This window comes from Muntiacus reevesi, chromosome 3 (assembly GCF_963930625.1).
Source record: "Muntiacus reevesi chromosome 3, mMunRee1.1, whole genome shotgun sequence".
NCBI classification, from domain to species: domain Eukaryota; kingdom Metazoa; phylum Chordata; class Mammalia; order Artiodactyla; family Cervidae; genus Muntiacus; species Muntiacus reevesi.
The window spans coordinates 233749308-233766104 of NC_089251.1; the positions used below are offsets into that span (position 1 = coordinate 233749308).

The following is a 16797-nucleotide window of genomic DNA, read 5'->3' on the forward strand; positions in this document are numbered from 1 at the left end:
CAAAGATTCTCTCAACCAAACTACCCAGGCTATTCTGAGTGGCCTCCTGGATCAGGCCCTGACCTGGGCCAACAAAGACTTAAATTAACATGGTCTCAAACAGTTTACGGTTGCACTCCTAGCATGATCCTAGTCCCCTTACAGTTGGGGACTAAGAAAATTCTAGGCTGCCAAAAGAATTTACTGTTTATTCCAGCAATCCCTCTTCTGTTTCCCTTCTTCTGTGAGAGGGGAGGAACCTAAGTTCCATAAGTGCCCATTAGCAAATCCAGACGAGTTTCATAAGGACCAACTCCCAGATTCCTGCTTTTTGTAATTTTGTCATTTGCTAGATGCCACACAGGTTCCATTTACCTGCTCTTTATTCCCTCTTTAAAATACACAGTCACCTCTGTATAAACTGAAGTTGAGTTCAGTTCATGTTGGACTTTCTTCCCCACTACAATAGTACATTACTGATTAAAATCTGTCCCACCACTTTAACTAGTGTTCAACTTGATCTCTGACAGTGACTTTATAAACAATGAAACACAATGCATGATTTAATTGCCACTTATTAGGTGACAATATTTTTAGGCCTCTGAAGCAAGATGGCCAACTGATCATATAATTTCAGAGTTTCAATAAAAAGATAATGAAGGAATTTATAAAAACATAAATTCACATCAATGAAGAAAAGGGGAAGGGCGGGAAATGTCATCAGGAAATGAGAAACCAAAACCAATTCTGGGAAGGCAGATGCAAATTAATCAATGAGGAAGTATAGAGAAGTAACACCTTAGAGTGCAAAATGAGGGGGCTACAGTCAAGAAAAAAGCTACCTTTCTCTAGAAAACCCCAAAAGACTTACAATTATTTACAGAAAACCCCAAAAGACGTAGGACTTATTAGTAGTCAAGGAAAAGGAAAGTCAGAATGATACAGACATGAAAACATAAAAAATTTACTGAAGGTCTGTTTATGAAACATTAATTATCTCCCATCCTTCTCTGACCACCCCACCCATAGTATGCTGCATGAAAGCCAGATGCTTCTCCCCAGGAAGAAGTAAAACAATGACTGGGAGCTCCCTGGTACCCCCACATCCTCCAATCCCCTAACCCTTTCCCAATAAGGGCCAACAGTCCACCTTCTTATCCAAAAGGGAAACCAGCAAGTACAAAACACCACCCAGAGGCTCTAAATTTCTTATTATTTACCTCTTGAAAGTAAATGGGATACTAAGGATCATCAAGCAGTTAAAGAAGGTAACCACATGAAAGAGATCAGGATAAACAAAAAAGGGCCCAAGAGCAAAGTTGATCGGGAAACAAAAGAGAAATTAAAACCAAAACAAAAAGCCTCTAATTGGTATCCTGAGAATTTAGAGAGGATCCTGCATTCATAAAGTAAATGGAGGACACTAAGAAAAAGAAAGAAAAAAGATAAGTTTTTGGAAACTGAAAGTATTATTGATGGGATTAAAACGTTCAAAAAAGGTTAAAAGATAAAGCTAAGGAATTTTCTCCTATGATAGGAAAAAGACAGAGATAAATGTGGGGGCAGAGGGGAAAGACACAGGAAATCAAGTCAGGAGCCCACCACTCAACGGGAATATAAAAAGAGAAGTGGAGAAGAAATTAAAGAATTAGCATAAATGAATACCAAATTAGCATAAAGAAATACCAAAAATGAAAGACATAAGCTTTCTGATGATAGAATCACCCGAAATAAAAGTACAGTGCAATTCATGTTTATGTTTGACAGAAAACAATAAAAGGCTATAAAGTAATTATCCTTCAATTAAAAAAAAAGGTACAGTGCATGGTGGAAACACCCATAGTGTAGTTCCAAAAACTAACTACACTGAGTAAATTTAAAACGTAGTATAAAAAATATTTACGGACATGGAAAACCATCAAAAAAAAAAAAAAACCTGAAATCAAAACAAGTACAAAGTGGAATTTCTTCTGGTTAAGCAGAAATGTGTGTAGTGGTAATGACAAGGTCATTATCAGTAGTGTGCATACAATTTCTAAATCATGTGTATGTATTACTTTAATTAAAACTTCTTAAAATACATTTTTATAATCCCATTATCATATCTAGGGTAACTTAAGTTAAAAGATTAAAACAGAAACTTTACCTGCATCACAAAAAATCAGTTTAGAGAACTACTAGGTGAATACATACCTAATATATGGATAAAAGAAATAATCCAAATTTTGATCTGGCAATCTTGACCACATGATGCCAACTGAAAGAACTGAAGACCTTGTTCTCCACCTAAAAATGTAGATTTGTTAAAATAAATGTTCTAGAATTGATAAAACATTTAAACCAAAAAATTTACAACTTTAGACTGAGGTGTGTTAATATATTCATTTAACCATATTCACAAGCAATATTAAATATATTAATTTATATCATAAACTGAAATGTCAAAGAATTTCTTTTAAACAAGATTCTTCAAAAGATTATATGACTGTAGCCCCTGAAGTTGTGACAACAAAACACCTCTTTATTTACCTTCCACTAAAGATATAACAAAGCTAGTGGAGGTGATGGAATTAGGTTGAACTATTTCAAATCCTAAAAGAAGATGCTATGAAAGTGCTGCACTCAATATGTCAGCAAATTTGGAAAAATCAGCAGTGGCCACAGAACTGGAAAAGGTCAGTTTTCATTCCAATCCCAAAGAAAGGCAGTGCCAAAGAATGCTCAAACTGCTGCACAATAGTACTCATCTCACACTCTAGTAAAGAAATGCTCAAAATTCTTCAAGTGAGGCTTCAGTAATACATGAACCATGAAATTCCAGATGTTCAAGTTGGTTTTAGAAAAGGCAGAGGAACCAGAGATCAAATTGGTGGATCATCGAAAAAGCAAGAGAGTTCCAGAAAAACAACTACTTCTGCTTTATCGACTATGCCAAAGCCTTTGACTGTGTGGATCATAATAAACTGTGGAAAACTCTGAAAGAGATGGGAATACCAGAGATGAGAAGAGATGGGAAGACCACCTGACCTGCCTCTTGAGAAATCTGTATGCAGGTCAGGAAGCAACAGTTAGTACTGGACATGGAACAATAGACTGGTTCCAAATAGGAAAAGGAGTATGTCAAGGCTGTATGTTGTCACCTTGCTTATTTCACTTACATGCAGAGTACATCATGAGAAACGGTGGACTGGATGAAGCACAAGCTGGAAGCAGGATTACTGGGAGAAATATCAATAACCTCAGATATGCAGATGACACCACCCTTATGGCAGAAAGTGAAGAACTAAAGAGCCTCTTGATGAAAGTGAAAGAAGAGAGTGAAAAAGCTGGCTTAAAGCTCAACATTCAGAAAACTAAGATCATGGCATCCAGTCCCATCACTTCATGGCAAATAGATGGGGAAACAGTGGCTGACTTTATTTTTGGGGGGCTCCAAAATTACTGCAGATGGTGACTGCAGCCATGAAATTAAAAGACGCTCCTTGGAAGGAAAGTTATGACCAATCTAAACAGCATATTTAAAAGCAGAGACATTACTTTGCCAACAAAGGTCCATATAGTCAAGGTTATGGTTTTTCCAGTAGTCATGTATGGATGTGAGAGTTGGACTATAAATAAAGCTGAGCACTGAAGAATTGATGCTTCTGAACTGTGGTGTTGGAGAAGACTCTTGAGAGTCCCTTGGACTGCAAGGAGATCCAACCAGTCCATCCTAAAGGAGATCAGTCCTCGGTGTTCACTGGAAGGACTGATGTTGAAGCTGAAACTGCAATACTTGGGCCACCTGAAGTGAAGAGTTAACTCATTGGAAAAGACCCGATGCTGCAAAAGATTGAGGGCAGGAGAAGAAGGCATTGACAGAGGATGAATGGCTGGATGGCATCACCGACTCGATGGACATGAGTTTGAGTAAACTCCAGGAGTTGGTGATGGACAGGGAGGCCTGGTGTGCTGCAGTTCATGGGGTCGCAAAGAGTCGGACAAGACTGAGCATTTCAACTGAAAGATGTAACTCAATGCTCAAAAGGCCAATATTGAGCCACTAAGCCTAGTGCACCTTCCAACACAATTTTAAATACTGAGGTTAGCATTGATGTAAAAAATTTAAGATGTTAGTTATGGTATGTGTTAAATGCTTAATTACTCCCAAGTTAACTTTTTCTAAGATATATTCACTTGTTAAAAGCTTAGCCTATAATTTATATAGAATATTGAGAGACTGTTTTCCCATCTGATTAATCAAGACAAAGGCTAGAATTACACATGTGGTGCTAGTAGTAAAGAGCCCACCTGCCAATGCAGGAGACTTAAGAGACGTGGGTTCAATCCTACAGGAAAGGTCCCTGGAGGAGAGATGGTAACCCACTCTAGTATTCTTGCCTGAAGAATCCCATGGACAGAGGAGCCCGGCAGGCTACTGTCCATGGGGTTGCAGAGTTGGACACAACTGAAGCAACTTGGCATCCATGTATGCACACAAAACATCATCAATTCAGTCCAAAAGATTTGGTGAAACGTATTTCACAAGTCAAGTGGGCCTTAGGAAGCATCACTTCAAACAAAGCTAGTGGAGGTGATAGAATTCCAGCTGCGCTATTTCAAGTCCTAAAAGATGATGCTGTGAAAGTGCTGTGCTCAATACGCCAACAAATTGGGAAAACTCAGCAGTGGCCACAGGACTGGAAAAGGTCAGTCTTCATTCCAATCCCAAAGAAAGGCAATGCCAAAGAATGTTCACACTGCTGCACAATTGCACTCATCTCACACAGTAGCAAAGTAATGCTCAAAATTCTCCAAGCTAGGCTTTGACAGTATGTGACCTGAGAACTTCCAGACGTTCAAGCTGGATTTAGAAAAGGCAGAGGAACCAGAGATCAAATTGCCAACATCCACTGGATCCCAGAAAAAGCAAGAAAATTCCAGAAAAACATCCGCTTCTGCTTTTATTGACTATGTGAAAGCCTTTGTGTAGATAATAAACTGGAAAATCCTGGAAGAGATTGGAATAGCAGACCACCTTACCTGCCTCCTAAGAAACCTGTATGCAATTCAAGAAGCAACAGCTAGAACCAGACATGGAACAACAAACTGGTTCGAAATTAGGAAAGAAATAGGTCAAGGTTGCATATTGTCACCCTGCTTATTTAACTTGTATGCTGAGTTCAGTTGCTCAGTCGTGTCTGACTCTTTGTGACCCCATGGACTGCAGCATGACAGGCTCCCCTTTCCATCACCAACTCCCAGAGTTTAATCAAACTCATGTACTCAAATTAAACTCATGAGTTTAATCAAACTCAAACTCATGCAAAATGCCAGGATGGATGAAGCACAAACTGGAATCAAGATTGCCATTATCAATAACCTCAGATATGCAGATGACACCACAGTATGGCAGAAAGGTAAGAGGAACTAAAGAGCATTTTGATGAAGGTGAAATAGAGTGAAAAAGTTGGCTTAAAACTTAACATTCAAAAAACTGAGATCACGGCATCCAGTCCCATCACTTCATGGCAAATAGATGGGGAAACAATGGAAACAGTGACAGATTTTATTTTGGAGGGCTCCAAAATCACTGCAGATGGTGACTGCACCCATGAAATTAAAAGATGCTTGCTCCTGGAAGAAAAACTATGAAAAACCTAGACAATGTATTAAAAAGCAGAGACATTACTTTGCTGACAAAGGTCCATCTAGTCAAAGCTATGGTTTTTCCAGTAGTCATGTATGGATGTGAGAGTTGGACCATAAAGAAGGCTGAGCGCCAAAGAACTGATGCTTTTGAACTGTGGTTGGAGAAGACTTTGGAGAATTCCTTGGACTGCAAGGAGATCAAACCAGTCAATCCAAAGGGAAATCAACTGTAAATATTCATTGGAAGGACTGATGTTGAAGCTGAAGCTTCAATACTTTGGCTACCTGATGCATAAGAGCCAACTTATTGGAAAAGACCCTGATCCTGGAAAAGACTGATGGCAGGAGAAGGGGACGACAGAAAATGAGATGGTGAATGGCATCACCAACTCGATGGACATAAGTTTGAGTGAGCTCCAGGAGTTGGTGATGGACAGGGAAGCCCAGCATGCTGCAGTCCATGGGGTCACCGAGTCGGATATGACTTAGCAACCGAACTGAACTGATTACACAAGTAAGTCCTTCCAGTGGAAAAGAATCAGGCTCAGTGGTAAAGAATCTGCCTACAATGCAGGAAAGGAGGCTTCAATCCCTGGGTTGGGAAGAACCCCTGGAGAAGGAAATGGCAACTCACTCCAGTATTCTTGCCTGGGAAATCCCATGGACAGAGGAGCCTGGCAGGGTACAGTTCAGGAGGTCACAAGAGTCAGACACAATTTAGGGAGTAAACAAAAACAACAATTACACAACTTAGGCAAAGTAATCAGTTAAATTTGGTGTTACCAAAGAGAAAAAACAAAACCCGCTAGTTGTTATCCTATTTAGACAGAGTATCACTATCTACCCACTAGATAAGTTCCTAAATACTTGTGGGTAATGTAAATATTAACATCACCTACTTGATTTTTTAACAATACTTTCAAGTGTTTATTAAGCAGTTGTTTGCCTATTTCTGTTAAGCATTTGACAGATACGACCTCTAACTCTTTACATTTAGTCCTACAAGGCAGCAAGCATGACCATCCCAAGTTCACAGTTGAGAGCTAAGGCCCAGAGAGGAAAAGCCAGGTACCTGAGGTCACACAGCAAGAAAAGGGTGAAACTGACAATCTTATCTATGTGGCATGTGGTCCCCCATGCCCTTCACTGATACATTAAACATACATCTTGAGGGCCACTGTGTTCCAGGCACTGGTCTAATTGGTAGCCGGTGATTCTGACCTGAGCAAAGGTTGAATAGTTGAGTCTGGCTTCTTCTACAGTGAGTGCCTTGCTCTAGTTACAGTCCCCTGGAGAGCAGACACATGCTGAAAAAGGGCCCAAAGACGACGCCTCTAGCAGAGGAAATATGAGTTTATAATCAGTCAGGGAAGATAAGAGGCTCCAAGGGCAGGAACTGAGGAAAGGCAAAAAGATGAGACTTGGGACTTCCCTGGTCATCCAGTTCGCCAACTCAATTTTATATGAATTCCACCTAATAACACAAGTCAAAGGACATTTTAGTACTCATATAGAGTAAAACTCAATTAAGAAACCTGAATATCTATCTTAAGATTGCACTCTGGTTTTGCAAATATTTAGTATGTGGTACTAAATACACCTAGGTATGTAAACTAAACTTTTCCTATGGACGCCCTGTTTTGTTGGAAGCACATACACTTTAAGATACAACAAATTAAAATTTCTTTTTCACTGAAAGTTTTTTGAACTGTAAGAGACTTTTCCACATTTCCACAGAATTTTTGTTTTTGTAGCACAGGTTCAGCCAAAGGGCATCCTTTCTCAGAGATCTTGATGGATATAAGTAATTCTCTATAATAATCACTCAATGTTTTTAAGGCAAAAAGATGTACCCCAAAAATCATTGAGTAAACTATTTATGTGCTAGACCCAAATAAGAAAACTTTTTTCCCTCATTGTTTCTAGACTAAATAAGATCCTTTGATGCTGATGCTGAAGTGTCTTTCAATAGTGAGAATTCAGCTAGGACAATGTAAAATTATAAAGTTTAAAATATGCCTGTGCTCAAGATCTAAATATTTTTAAATGGACTTTTCTTCAGGAAAAATATTTAAACTGTAATAATAATCTAACCCAAACTCTATCACTTAAAAACTGGAGAGAACTGAATATTTATCCTCTAGCTCACAAACAGTATTATTTTTCCATATTTGAGCAAAATGTCACAAAGGCAGAAGACTCAATTTGTCATAAATATTTACAGATATTAACAGATACCAAATCAAGCAATAAGTTAAAGTTACATCTTTTGTCTTTTAAGAAAATATAGTAGTTTCCACAAGTTCCTCTAATAGTCACTTTAAAGCATACGTTATTCTGTTTCAGGGAATTTACACATAAGGTTAATATCTACTTTAACAGAAGTTAAACTGAAGAAGCTACAGAAGGGACATATCAGAACTATATTAAGAAATATACCTTGAAATATACTCTAAAGGCACAGTAGGGATGTCGGTAATATACTTACTTTAGAATCTCACCTAGAATTTTCACCCTAGTGTAATGAACCTTTCCAGAAACTATCAGCTGCAATTCCTCTGAAGACAGAAGAAGGATGTCCTTAACGTTAATAGTATCACAAAAATGGTATTTTAATGAAAAATCTTTTCAGATAACTTAGAATCAAAAAGGAAATCTAAATTTCCTGACGTTGATATAATCCAAAGATTCACTGAATGCCTGTAAGATTTTGGAGAAGGGGTCACAGAATGGAAGAAATGGTTCTTGCCTGTTACAAGCTGATCTTCTTAGAATAAAACATCATTAAACAATATATTAAATAAACCATCACAATTAAATTAGGTAGGGAGTTCAGTATAAGAATGGATTCATGAAAAGAAAACTGTTAATATGCCATATAATATTATAAAGTTAAGGAAACAAAAAAATTTCAACAAATCAATAAAGGGAATATTAGTTTGCATTTCAATCGCCTAAATTTATGACAAAGAAGGCAAGAATATACAAAGGAGAAAAGACAGCCTCTTCAATAAGTAGTGCTGGAAAAACTGAACAGCTACATGTAAAGAATGAAATTAGAACACTTCCTAAGTACCACACACAAAAATAAACTCAAAATGGAGTAAAGACCTAAAGGCCAGACACTATAAAATATAAACTCTTAGAGGAAAACACAGGCAGACCAGGATCTTTTTTGACCCACCTCTTAGAGTAATGAAAATGAAGACAAAAATTAACAAATGGGACCTAATTAAACTTTAAGTCTTTTGCACAGCAAAGGAAACCGTAAATAAGATGAAAAGACAATCCTCAAAATGGGAGAAAATATTTGCAAATGAAGCAACTGATAAAGGATTAATCTGAAAAATATACAAACAGGGGACTTTCTTGGTAGTTCAGCGGCTAAGACTCCACGCTCTCAATGCAGGGGGCACAGGTTTAATCCCTGGCCAGGACACTAGACTCCACATGGTGCAAGTAAAAGGTCCTTCATGCAACAACTAAAAGATCTAAACTCCCATGTGCCGCAAATAAGACCCTGCTCAGCCAAATAAATATTTTAAAAAACAAAACATACAAACAGCTCATGTAGCTCAATTGAAAAAAAACAAAAGCACAACCCAATCAAAAAATGGGCAGAAGACCTAAACAGGAATTATCCAAAGAAGACATACAGATAGCCAATAAACACATGAAAATATGCTCAACATCACTAGTTATTAGAGATATGCAAATCAAAACTACAATGAGGTACCACCTCACACCAGTCAGAATGGCCATCATTAAGAACATTTATAAACAATAAATGTTGAAGAGGATGTGCAGAAAAGGGAATACCCCTATATTGTTGGTGGGAATGTAAATTTGTACAGCCACTATGAAGAACAGCATGGAGATGCCTTAAAAAACTAAAAATAGAACTACATTATAACTCGACCATCCCACTACTGGGCATATACCCTGAGAAAACTGTAATTCAAAAAGACACATGCACCCCAATGTTCACTGCAGCACCAGTAACAATAGCCAGGACACAGAAGCAACCTAAATGCCCATCAACAAAGGAATGGATAAAAAAGATGTAGCATGTGTGTGTACACACACACACACACACACACACACACACACAGAGGAATATTACATATAAAGCTGGATGATTTGTAGAGACGTGGATGGACTTAGAGACTATCATACAGAGCGAAGTCAGAAAAACAAGTATCATATTAATGCATATATGTGGAAAAGAAAAATGGTACAGATAATCTTATTTGCAAAGAGAAAGAGAGACACACAGAAATGAACCATATGGACACCAAGGGGGGAACAGGGTTAAGAGGAGGGCAGGATGAACTGGGAGATTGGGATTGACATATATACACTACTGATGCTATAGATAAAAGATAACTAATACTGTATGGCTCAGAGAACCCTACTCATTGCTCAGTTGTGACCTAGATGAGAAGGAATTCCAAACAAGAGGGGTATATAGCTGATTCATTTTATTGTACAGTAGAAACTAACACCACATTGTGAAGCAATGATATCCCAATTGTTAAAAATCTGCTTTTCAAAGCCTATTACATTCCAGGCACTGAAAATAAAATATATCCAGGCGTACCCCATGGAGCTCGCAATCTCACAGGAAAAGCACCATTAAACATAATTCATATAGACAGTTATTTAATAAAACTTCTGATACTTCACTAAGTCCTATAAAAGAAAAATAAAGCATGTAACTAAAAGACTATATGGAAATACTTCAGACTGAGTACAGGAGGTTAAGAGCAAGGGAAGCTCTTCTGCTGAAGTGACTTTTTTTTAACCTGAAATCTAAAGGATGAATAAGAGTGAACCAGGTAAAGGGTCCACATGTAAAATCCTCGGAAACATCTTACAGACATTCAAGAAATGAAAGGAGACCAGTGTGGCAAGTGAATGCACGAGGCCAAGTGTGACCTGTAATGAGGCAGGGAAACAGAGTATGTAAGGTACTTAAATGCTGTGTGTTTGAAACTTGGTATTTTATCTTACGTTAGTCATATTTTAACATGCCACCGATGGTTCTGAAATAGGGGGGTACCAAAGCCTGAGCTGTCACAAGACAGTATTAATAACTTGCTACATACGACTACTGAACAGTGAAGCACGACTAGCACAAACTGCGACGTGACACAATATGCACACCAGATTTCAAAGACTTCATACCCAAACACAGTAAAATATATATATTTTTTCAGTAAAATATATTACTAATAATTTTAGGATTTTGAAATATTCTAGGTATACTGGGTAAAGTAAGATACATTACTAAATTAATTTCATCTACTAGAAATTTTAAAATCTACACATGTAGCTCACATTATATCACTACAGGACAGCACTTGTCTGGAAGGAAGATTGAAGTAGCCAGAAGTAGAACGTCCATCCTAACACAGAAGATGAAAATAAAAGAAGGCAAATTCCCAATTCACTGTATTTATTTAAAACCAAGAGTCTACAGTCAACAGTTGTTCTCTTCTTTTTCTAAAAACTAATCTACTAACAAATGCTTTTATAAGGTTATCTTTTGAAAGATTAAATAGTGAATGAAAAATGAAACTTGTTTCCAATTTTTGTATTTCACATTTCTATTTGAATAAAAACATACAATATTTCAAAAATCACAGTGAAACCAATAGGTTTAAGGCCTCTACATTACCAAACTCAAGGAACCCAGATCTACTGCATCAAGTTGTGTTAGCCCCTATGTATTTTCCCAAAGAATCTGGTTTTTCAAAAAAATATTTGTGATTTCATTTTGATCAAAAACATAAATCAGAAGGACGATTCCTTAAAGGGAATAAATTAAAAGATCTTGTTTTACTAATGATGAAGTGAAAATGAGTAAATGAATGAAAAGTCACACAAAAACTGCGAACAGGAATTACTATTGCTTACAAGAGTAGAATAACTAACCAGGAACTGGTTGTGAAGAAAAGTCACAGCAGGTAATTCCAAGATCATGTGCTTTTTCACTGTGCAGACACCTCATTTTATCATCCCACACTGTTAAATCTCCACATGAGGAGCCTGTGACAAAGAGGTTTCCAGGAGGAGAAAACGCACAGGCCACTAAGGAGCCATCCTTAACACTAGCACATCTGAAATAAAAGCAAAAGAAAAGGAAATTTTCATTTCAGAGCATCTTTTACTTATATTACAGTCTCTAAAAGCAGCTTGATATAGTAAAAGAAAAGGATAAATGGCTAGAACTAGAGAGAAAGGGCAGTAGGTGCCTATAGAAATAAAATATCCTTTATATGCTATAAACTGAGATAGGCTTGCTAAAAGAAAGAGAATTTAAACATTATCCTAACCAAATCAAAGTCTATACATCTTCATACTCTTTAAAATATACAAAGTTTAACAAAAATAGCAACAACAACCAACAATATCGACTGTAGTTGCAGTTTTTTAAAAAATAAAACTATTTTTATTGAAAAGCATGTTATTGGGGGTGAAAAGCACTTCCAACATTTGTATTAAAATCATCTAGAAACAACAGTAAGGACTTTCATCTCACCTTCAGTTATAAATTCTTTATGTAAAGAAAATGCTGTGAACAACTTAAAATTATCTAGGGAAGATTAGGAAGCACTGGGCTAACAATAATTCATTATTTTATCTATTAGGAAAAATAACCTGTTAAAAATCCAACAGCCCATTCAGTGTCCTATCCAGTGCTTAAATCAACTGCGTGTATCACTTTCACATAATTACATATATTAGAGAAATAACGTTAGGGAGACAACTTACCAATTGGTTAACTGAAAAAGATTTCTTGGCCGACAGCTAAATTTCATTTACACAAAACATCTTAAAGGCATTTCATTCTCTCTGTGTTTTCACTTTAAACTGTTTATTAATGCCACTTAAAACATACTTTCTTCAACCCAGACCAAAAATCTAAATGAGCAACAGTTGTTTACCAGTTACCATCTGTGCTCTGAGTGTTGGTGAGAGGTAGGGAGGGGGGAAGGCACATTAAGCTATTTTAATTGGTGACATTTAGAAGTTTACAGTTTTTAATGTGATGTCACTGAATTGTACACTTTAAATTTGTTAAAATATTATATATATTTTAGCATACTATAAGATTACAAATACATGGTTTTAGTACTAGGGAGTTGCAACCCAATATTACCAGTGTAAATTAATTGATGTATTTTTATCCAAAAGCAGTTTTTCAGGTGATGGTCTTAAAAAAGTGGTAACACACAACACCATACTAATCACGAGGTTCCCTCTTCTGGGCTTGGTCAATAATCCCAGTCACGAAAGAGCTGTGCAGGTGAGACTCACCTACAATTACTTTATTACTGAGAACACCTAAGCCATGTGTGACCAACAAGCCAAAAATTACTAGGTTTTATTCAAAAGACTGTGGTGTTTTTATTTGCCTCTCATATATATATATATAAATATATATATATATATATAAAATCCATAAAGTTCTAACAAGATTAACACTTATTTTACAAAAAAAAAGTTGGAAATTTAAAACACTCAGAGCTAAGCAAATCTACTTCAAGAATCATATTAAATATCTGTTTTATGACCTTCAGGAGACAAAGTATTTTTCTTTGAGATGTCTGAATTATCTACTTCTTCAAGTCATCAAAAATTTTTTTGTAAACCTGGTAATAGGATTAAAAACAGAAAGGGTTTAAACAGTCTTACCTATGTAACTTGTATGACTGCGCATTCCACAAAACAACAGTTCCATCAGATGCCCCTGATACCAAACAAGTGGAGTCTGGGGAAAATCGGCAAACTCTCACAGGGCTACCACTGGGCTGTTCCATCACTGCCAAAATCTGTCCGTTTTGAGTATCCCATAGGACAGTGGTACCATCTGTTGAACATGAAGCTAAAATATGTCCTGAAGGCGAGAAACAGCAGCAGTGGACAGCATAGGTGTGAAACTTCAATGGAGAGTATGGTACTTCAGTAAAGTCACTCAGGGAGTATAGGCGAATTGTTTTGTCCAAGGAGCAAGTAGCCAAGAGGGAAGAGGAGAAGGCACAGCAGTTGACATCATCATCATGATCTGCTAATGTGTGAATTAGTTTCACCATGTTCTTTACTGGAAAATATTCTGCAGTTTTTAGATAAAGGTTACTTCATCCTAGGAATCAAATAAATACAACTCAAATCAATATAGAAGAGCCAAAATCAATTAAAAAAACTTGCTGAACAAAAGCTTCTACATTCACATTTTTTAAAAACAATAAATTATACCTGGGCTAAGAATAATTTGGAGAGAAATAAAACATGTTAAGACTATAATCGCTGATGATAAACACAATCACCAGCGCCATGCCAATAAAGTTCCATAACTCCTGAAAAAGAACCTGGTCAAACTAACTTCAAACTGATTTGACACTGTATATTCAAAACTCTGGGTATTTATTTCACCTTTGAAGACTTTCCCTTTACGAACTGGTACTCAACACTGCCTCATTCCAGATTTGCTAATTTCAAAGAGATTTTTCACTACTTTAACAAACTCTCGCTGCTCCTTCCATAGGATGGAGCCAAAAGTATTGCTCACCTTTAAGATGTAGAACTATTACAGTTAACTTATAAAACAAACAAAAGGTTTCCTTGTCAATTTAAGTGGCAGTGTTGAAAGCTATCATGTCACGGTACGTCATCTTGTATGACAAAGAATAAAAAGACATAAAAGATTTGAGGTGAAGAATTAATCTAACAAATTAAGGAAACCAAAAGAAAGAGTGCCCCTCCCAAAAAAAGGGGACTTAGCCGGTCTGCACCTAAGACCAAATTTATAAATTCAGAATAAAATCCAAACTCCTCACCAAGACTTACCAAACCCTGTATGATCTGGCTCTTGCCTATCTACTTCTCAGACCTCAACTCCTTCCCCTTTTCTTCTCCCTCCCTTCTTTCCGCCTCCCTAGTCAAAATGGTAACATCTAAGAGCTTCACAAAGTGGTTTTCTTAAGCTTACATTCTCATGCCTCGGCTTCAGGGACATAATTTCTCATGTAAATTTCAATTTCAGTGTCCTTTTCCAGTGACTTTCCTAATCTAAAGTAGCCCCTCTATAAGCTGGAACATCACCCATTTTAATCACTGCCACCAGCTGACGCTATTCATGTGTATCCCCCTATTAAAACGTAAGCACCAAAGTTGTACCTGTCATTTCTGTATCCACAGCATGTAAAAGTGTTTGCACCTAATATGGTTAAATATTTGTTGAATTAACATTTTCCCCCAAATCTAGTTGAGTTCTAGCCGCCTTTAAACATTACATATGAATATAATATGAAATAATCAGAGAATTGTTAATAAAAATAAAGGTACTAACACACACACACACACAAAGGTGGAAAAATGATGTAAAACGAGGCAATAATCAGCCCTGAGGGACAGGTGTACCTTGAATTGTAAAGTTAATCTTATTCTAACATTATTTACAGAAATCTTTACAAATAGATGAAACAAGGCTTTTCCAACATTTCTGATGTCAAAAGTTCGGCCTCTTTTTCAAACAAACTCTAACGAAGTCTAAAAAACAAACAGACCATCAAAACCCCTGGTATTTGCAGTGAAAACAAACCCAATCAGGTGGTCTTCTGGAGAAGTCCCAAATCGCAACTGTGCAAGTGCACAAAGATAATTTCCCAAACAAACTTTTGCTTTCTCACCCTTCTGCCACTCAGCTCTCTCTGAAGTTCAAGGTCCTAGAATCTGAAGAGCAGGGACGCAATCAGCTGAAGTTTGTTTGGCTTGGGGTGTGGGCGTCCACTCAGACCTCTGCCGACTCGCCAATCTCCCGGCAAACTAGATGAACTCTCCAGTGAGAACATTCGCATCCCGGTCTATCGCAAAGCCAACCCGAAATGTGCCAAGAATCCTCCTACAGAAAGCCAGTCACCTACTCCCCCACACCTACTTGGGGACCGAGGATTTGCTCAACTCCGAAAGCCAGTTGGGCCTCACTGGCCGAGCGACCCGCGGCAGGAACGCGGGCGGCGGGGAGCGCGGCCTTCTGGGGCGCGGGCACCGGCGCAAGGGACTGGGGGGAACTGGGACTTCCACTTCGCGCCGTGAGGGGCTCCCGGGCGGAGGCTGCACAACAGTGTCTCGCTCTGGTCAAGATCCTAGCCGGTCCCGGTCGCGCGCTTAGAACCAGACGCCGAGAAACCAAGGGTTTAGACACCCTGGCGGGCTGACCCGAGCCGCGCTCCCGTACCTGCCACCACTCCTTCTAAACTGGCCCGTGAGCACTGGTCCTTTCAGGTCGAAGACCCAAGACGCCGGGGATCCGCCCTCAGGTGCGCTAAGAGCGCCGGGGGACACGTGATGCGCAGGTGAGGCGGGCGTGGTTGGCGCGGGCGGACGCCCTGAGGCAAAAGGACAGACCCCGCCCACCGGGGGGCGGTCCGCGCCGCGGCGCATGCGCGCGCTTCCGCCCTGTGATGAGGCGGTCTGTTGAGTTCTGGCTCTAGGATTAAGATGAGTCCATTCTGGCAAAGAACCTTTGAAAAAGAAAGTGAAGTCACTCAGTCATGTCCGACTCTTTGCGACCCCATGGACTACCAGGCTCCTCCGTCCACAGAATTTTCCCGGCAAGAGTACTGGAGTGGGTTGCCATTTCCTTCTCCAGGGGATCTTCTCAACCCGGGGTTCAAACCCAGGTCTCCCGCATTGTAGCAGACGCTTTAACTGTCTGAGCCACCCGTTGAAAAAATTTTCTAGTTGTGGAAGCTGAGGTCCCAAGGTCTAGCGAGTCCAGAAATGTGATTTTAAAAGGGACAGTTACTACAGCTGTTTTTGAGCCTCCGTGAAAGTGTTAGTCACTCAGTCGTGTCCAGCCCTTTGTGACCCCATCGACAGATGGAATTCTCCAGGAAAGAGTACTAAGTGGGTTGCCATTTCCTTCTCCAAGGGATCTTCCTGACCAAGGTATTGAACCCAGGTCTCCCGCACTGTAGGCAGACTCTTTACTGACTGAGCCACCCTCCTTGCTTTGCTGTATTTATCTTGCTTGGTCTGTTCTTTGATCTCCCTGATTGGTGTTTTCTGTATAAGCCAGTTCTGAGCTCAGCAGTCCATGACTCCTGCCATCGCCTTTGTGGTCAGATCTGTTTTTCCAAGGCAGAATGCTGAAAAGGATATCCAGGCTATTCTGGATAT

At 38.6% G+C, this 16797-nt stretch overlaps 1 protein-coding gene across 7 annotated transcripts in view; it reads right to left on the reverse strand.

Moving 5' to 3' along the window:
* Nucleotides 1-16048, reverse strand: part of WDSUB1 (WD repeat, sterile alpha motif and U-box domain containing 1) — a 67267-nt gene extending 51219 nt beyond the window's left edge. The window contains exons 1-4 of one of the 7 annotated variants that reach the window (XM_065931612.1): nucleotides 15854-16048; nucleotides 13312-13759; nucleotides 11548-11732; nucleotides 2173-2265 (exon numbers count right to left, since the gene is read on the reverse strand). In XM_065931612.1, coding sequence (XP_065787684.1) covers nucleotides 2173-2265; nucleotides 11548-11732; nucleotides 13312-13709 — 676 coding nt within the window. In that variant the 5' untranslated portion in view covers nucleotides 13710-13759; nucleotides 15854-16048. The other 6 variants (XM_065931609.1, XM_065931611.1, XM_065931610.1 and 3 more) reach the window with 6 other exon arrangements.
* Between the last annotated feature and the right edge of the window lie 749 nt (nucleotides 16049-16797).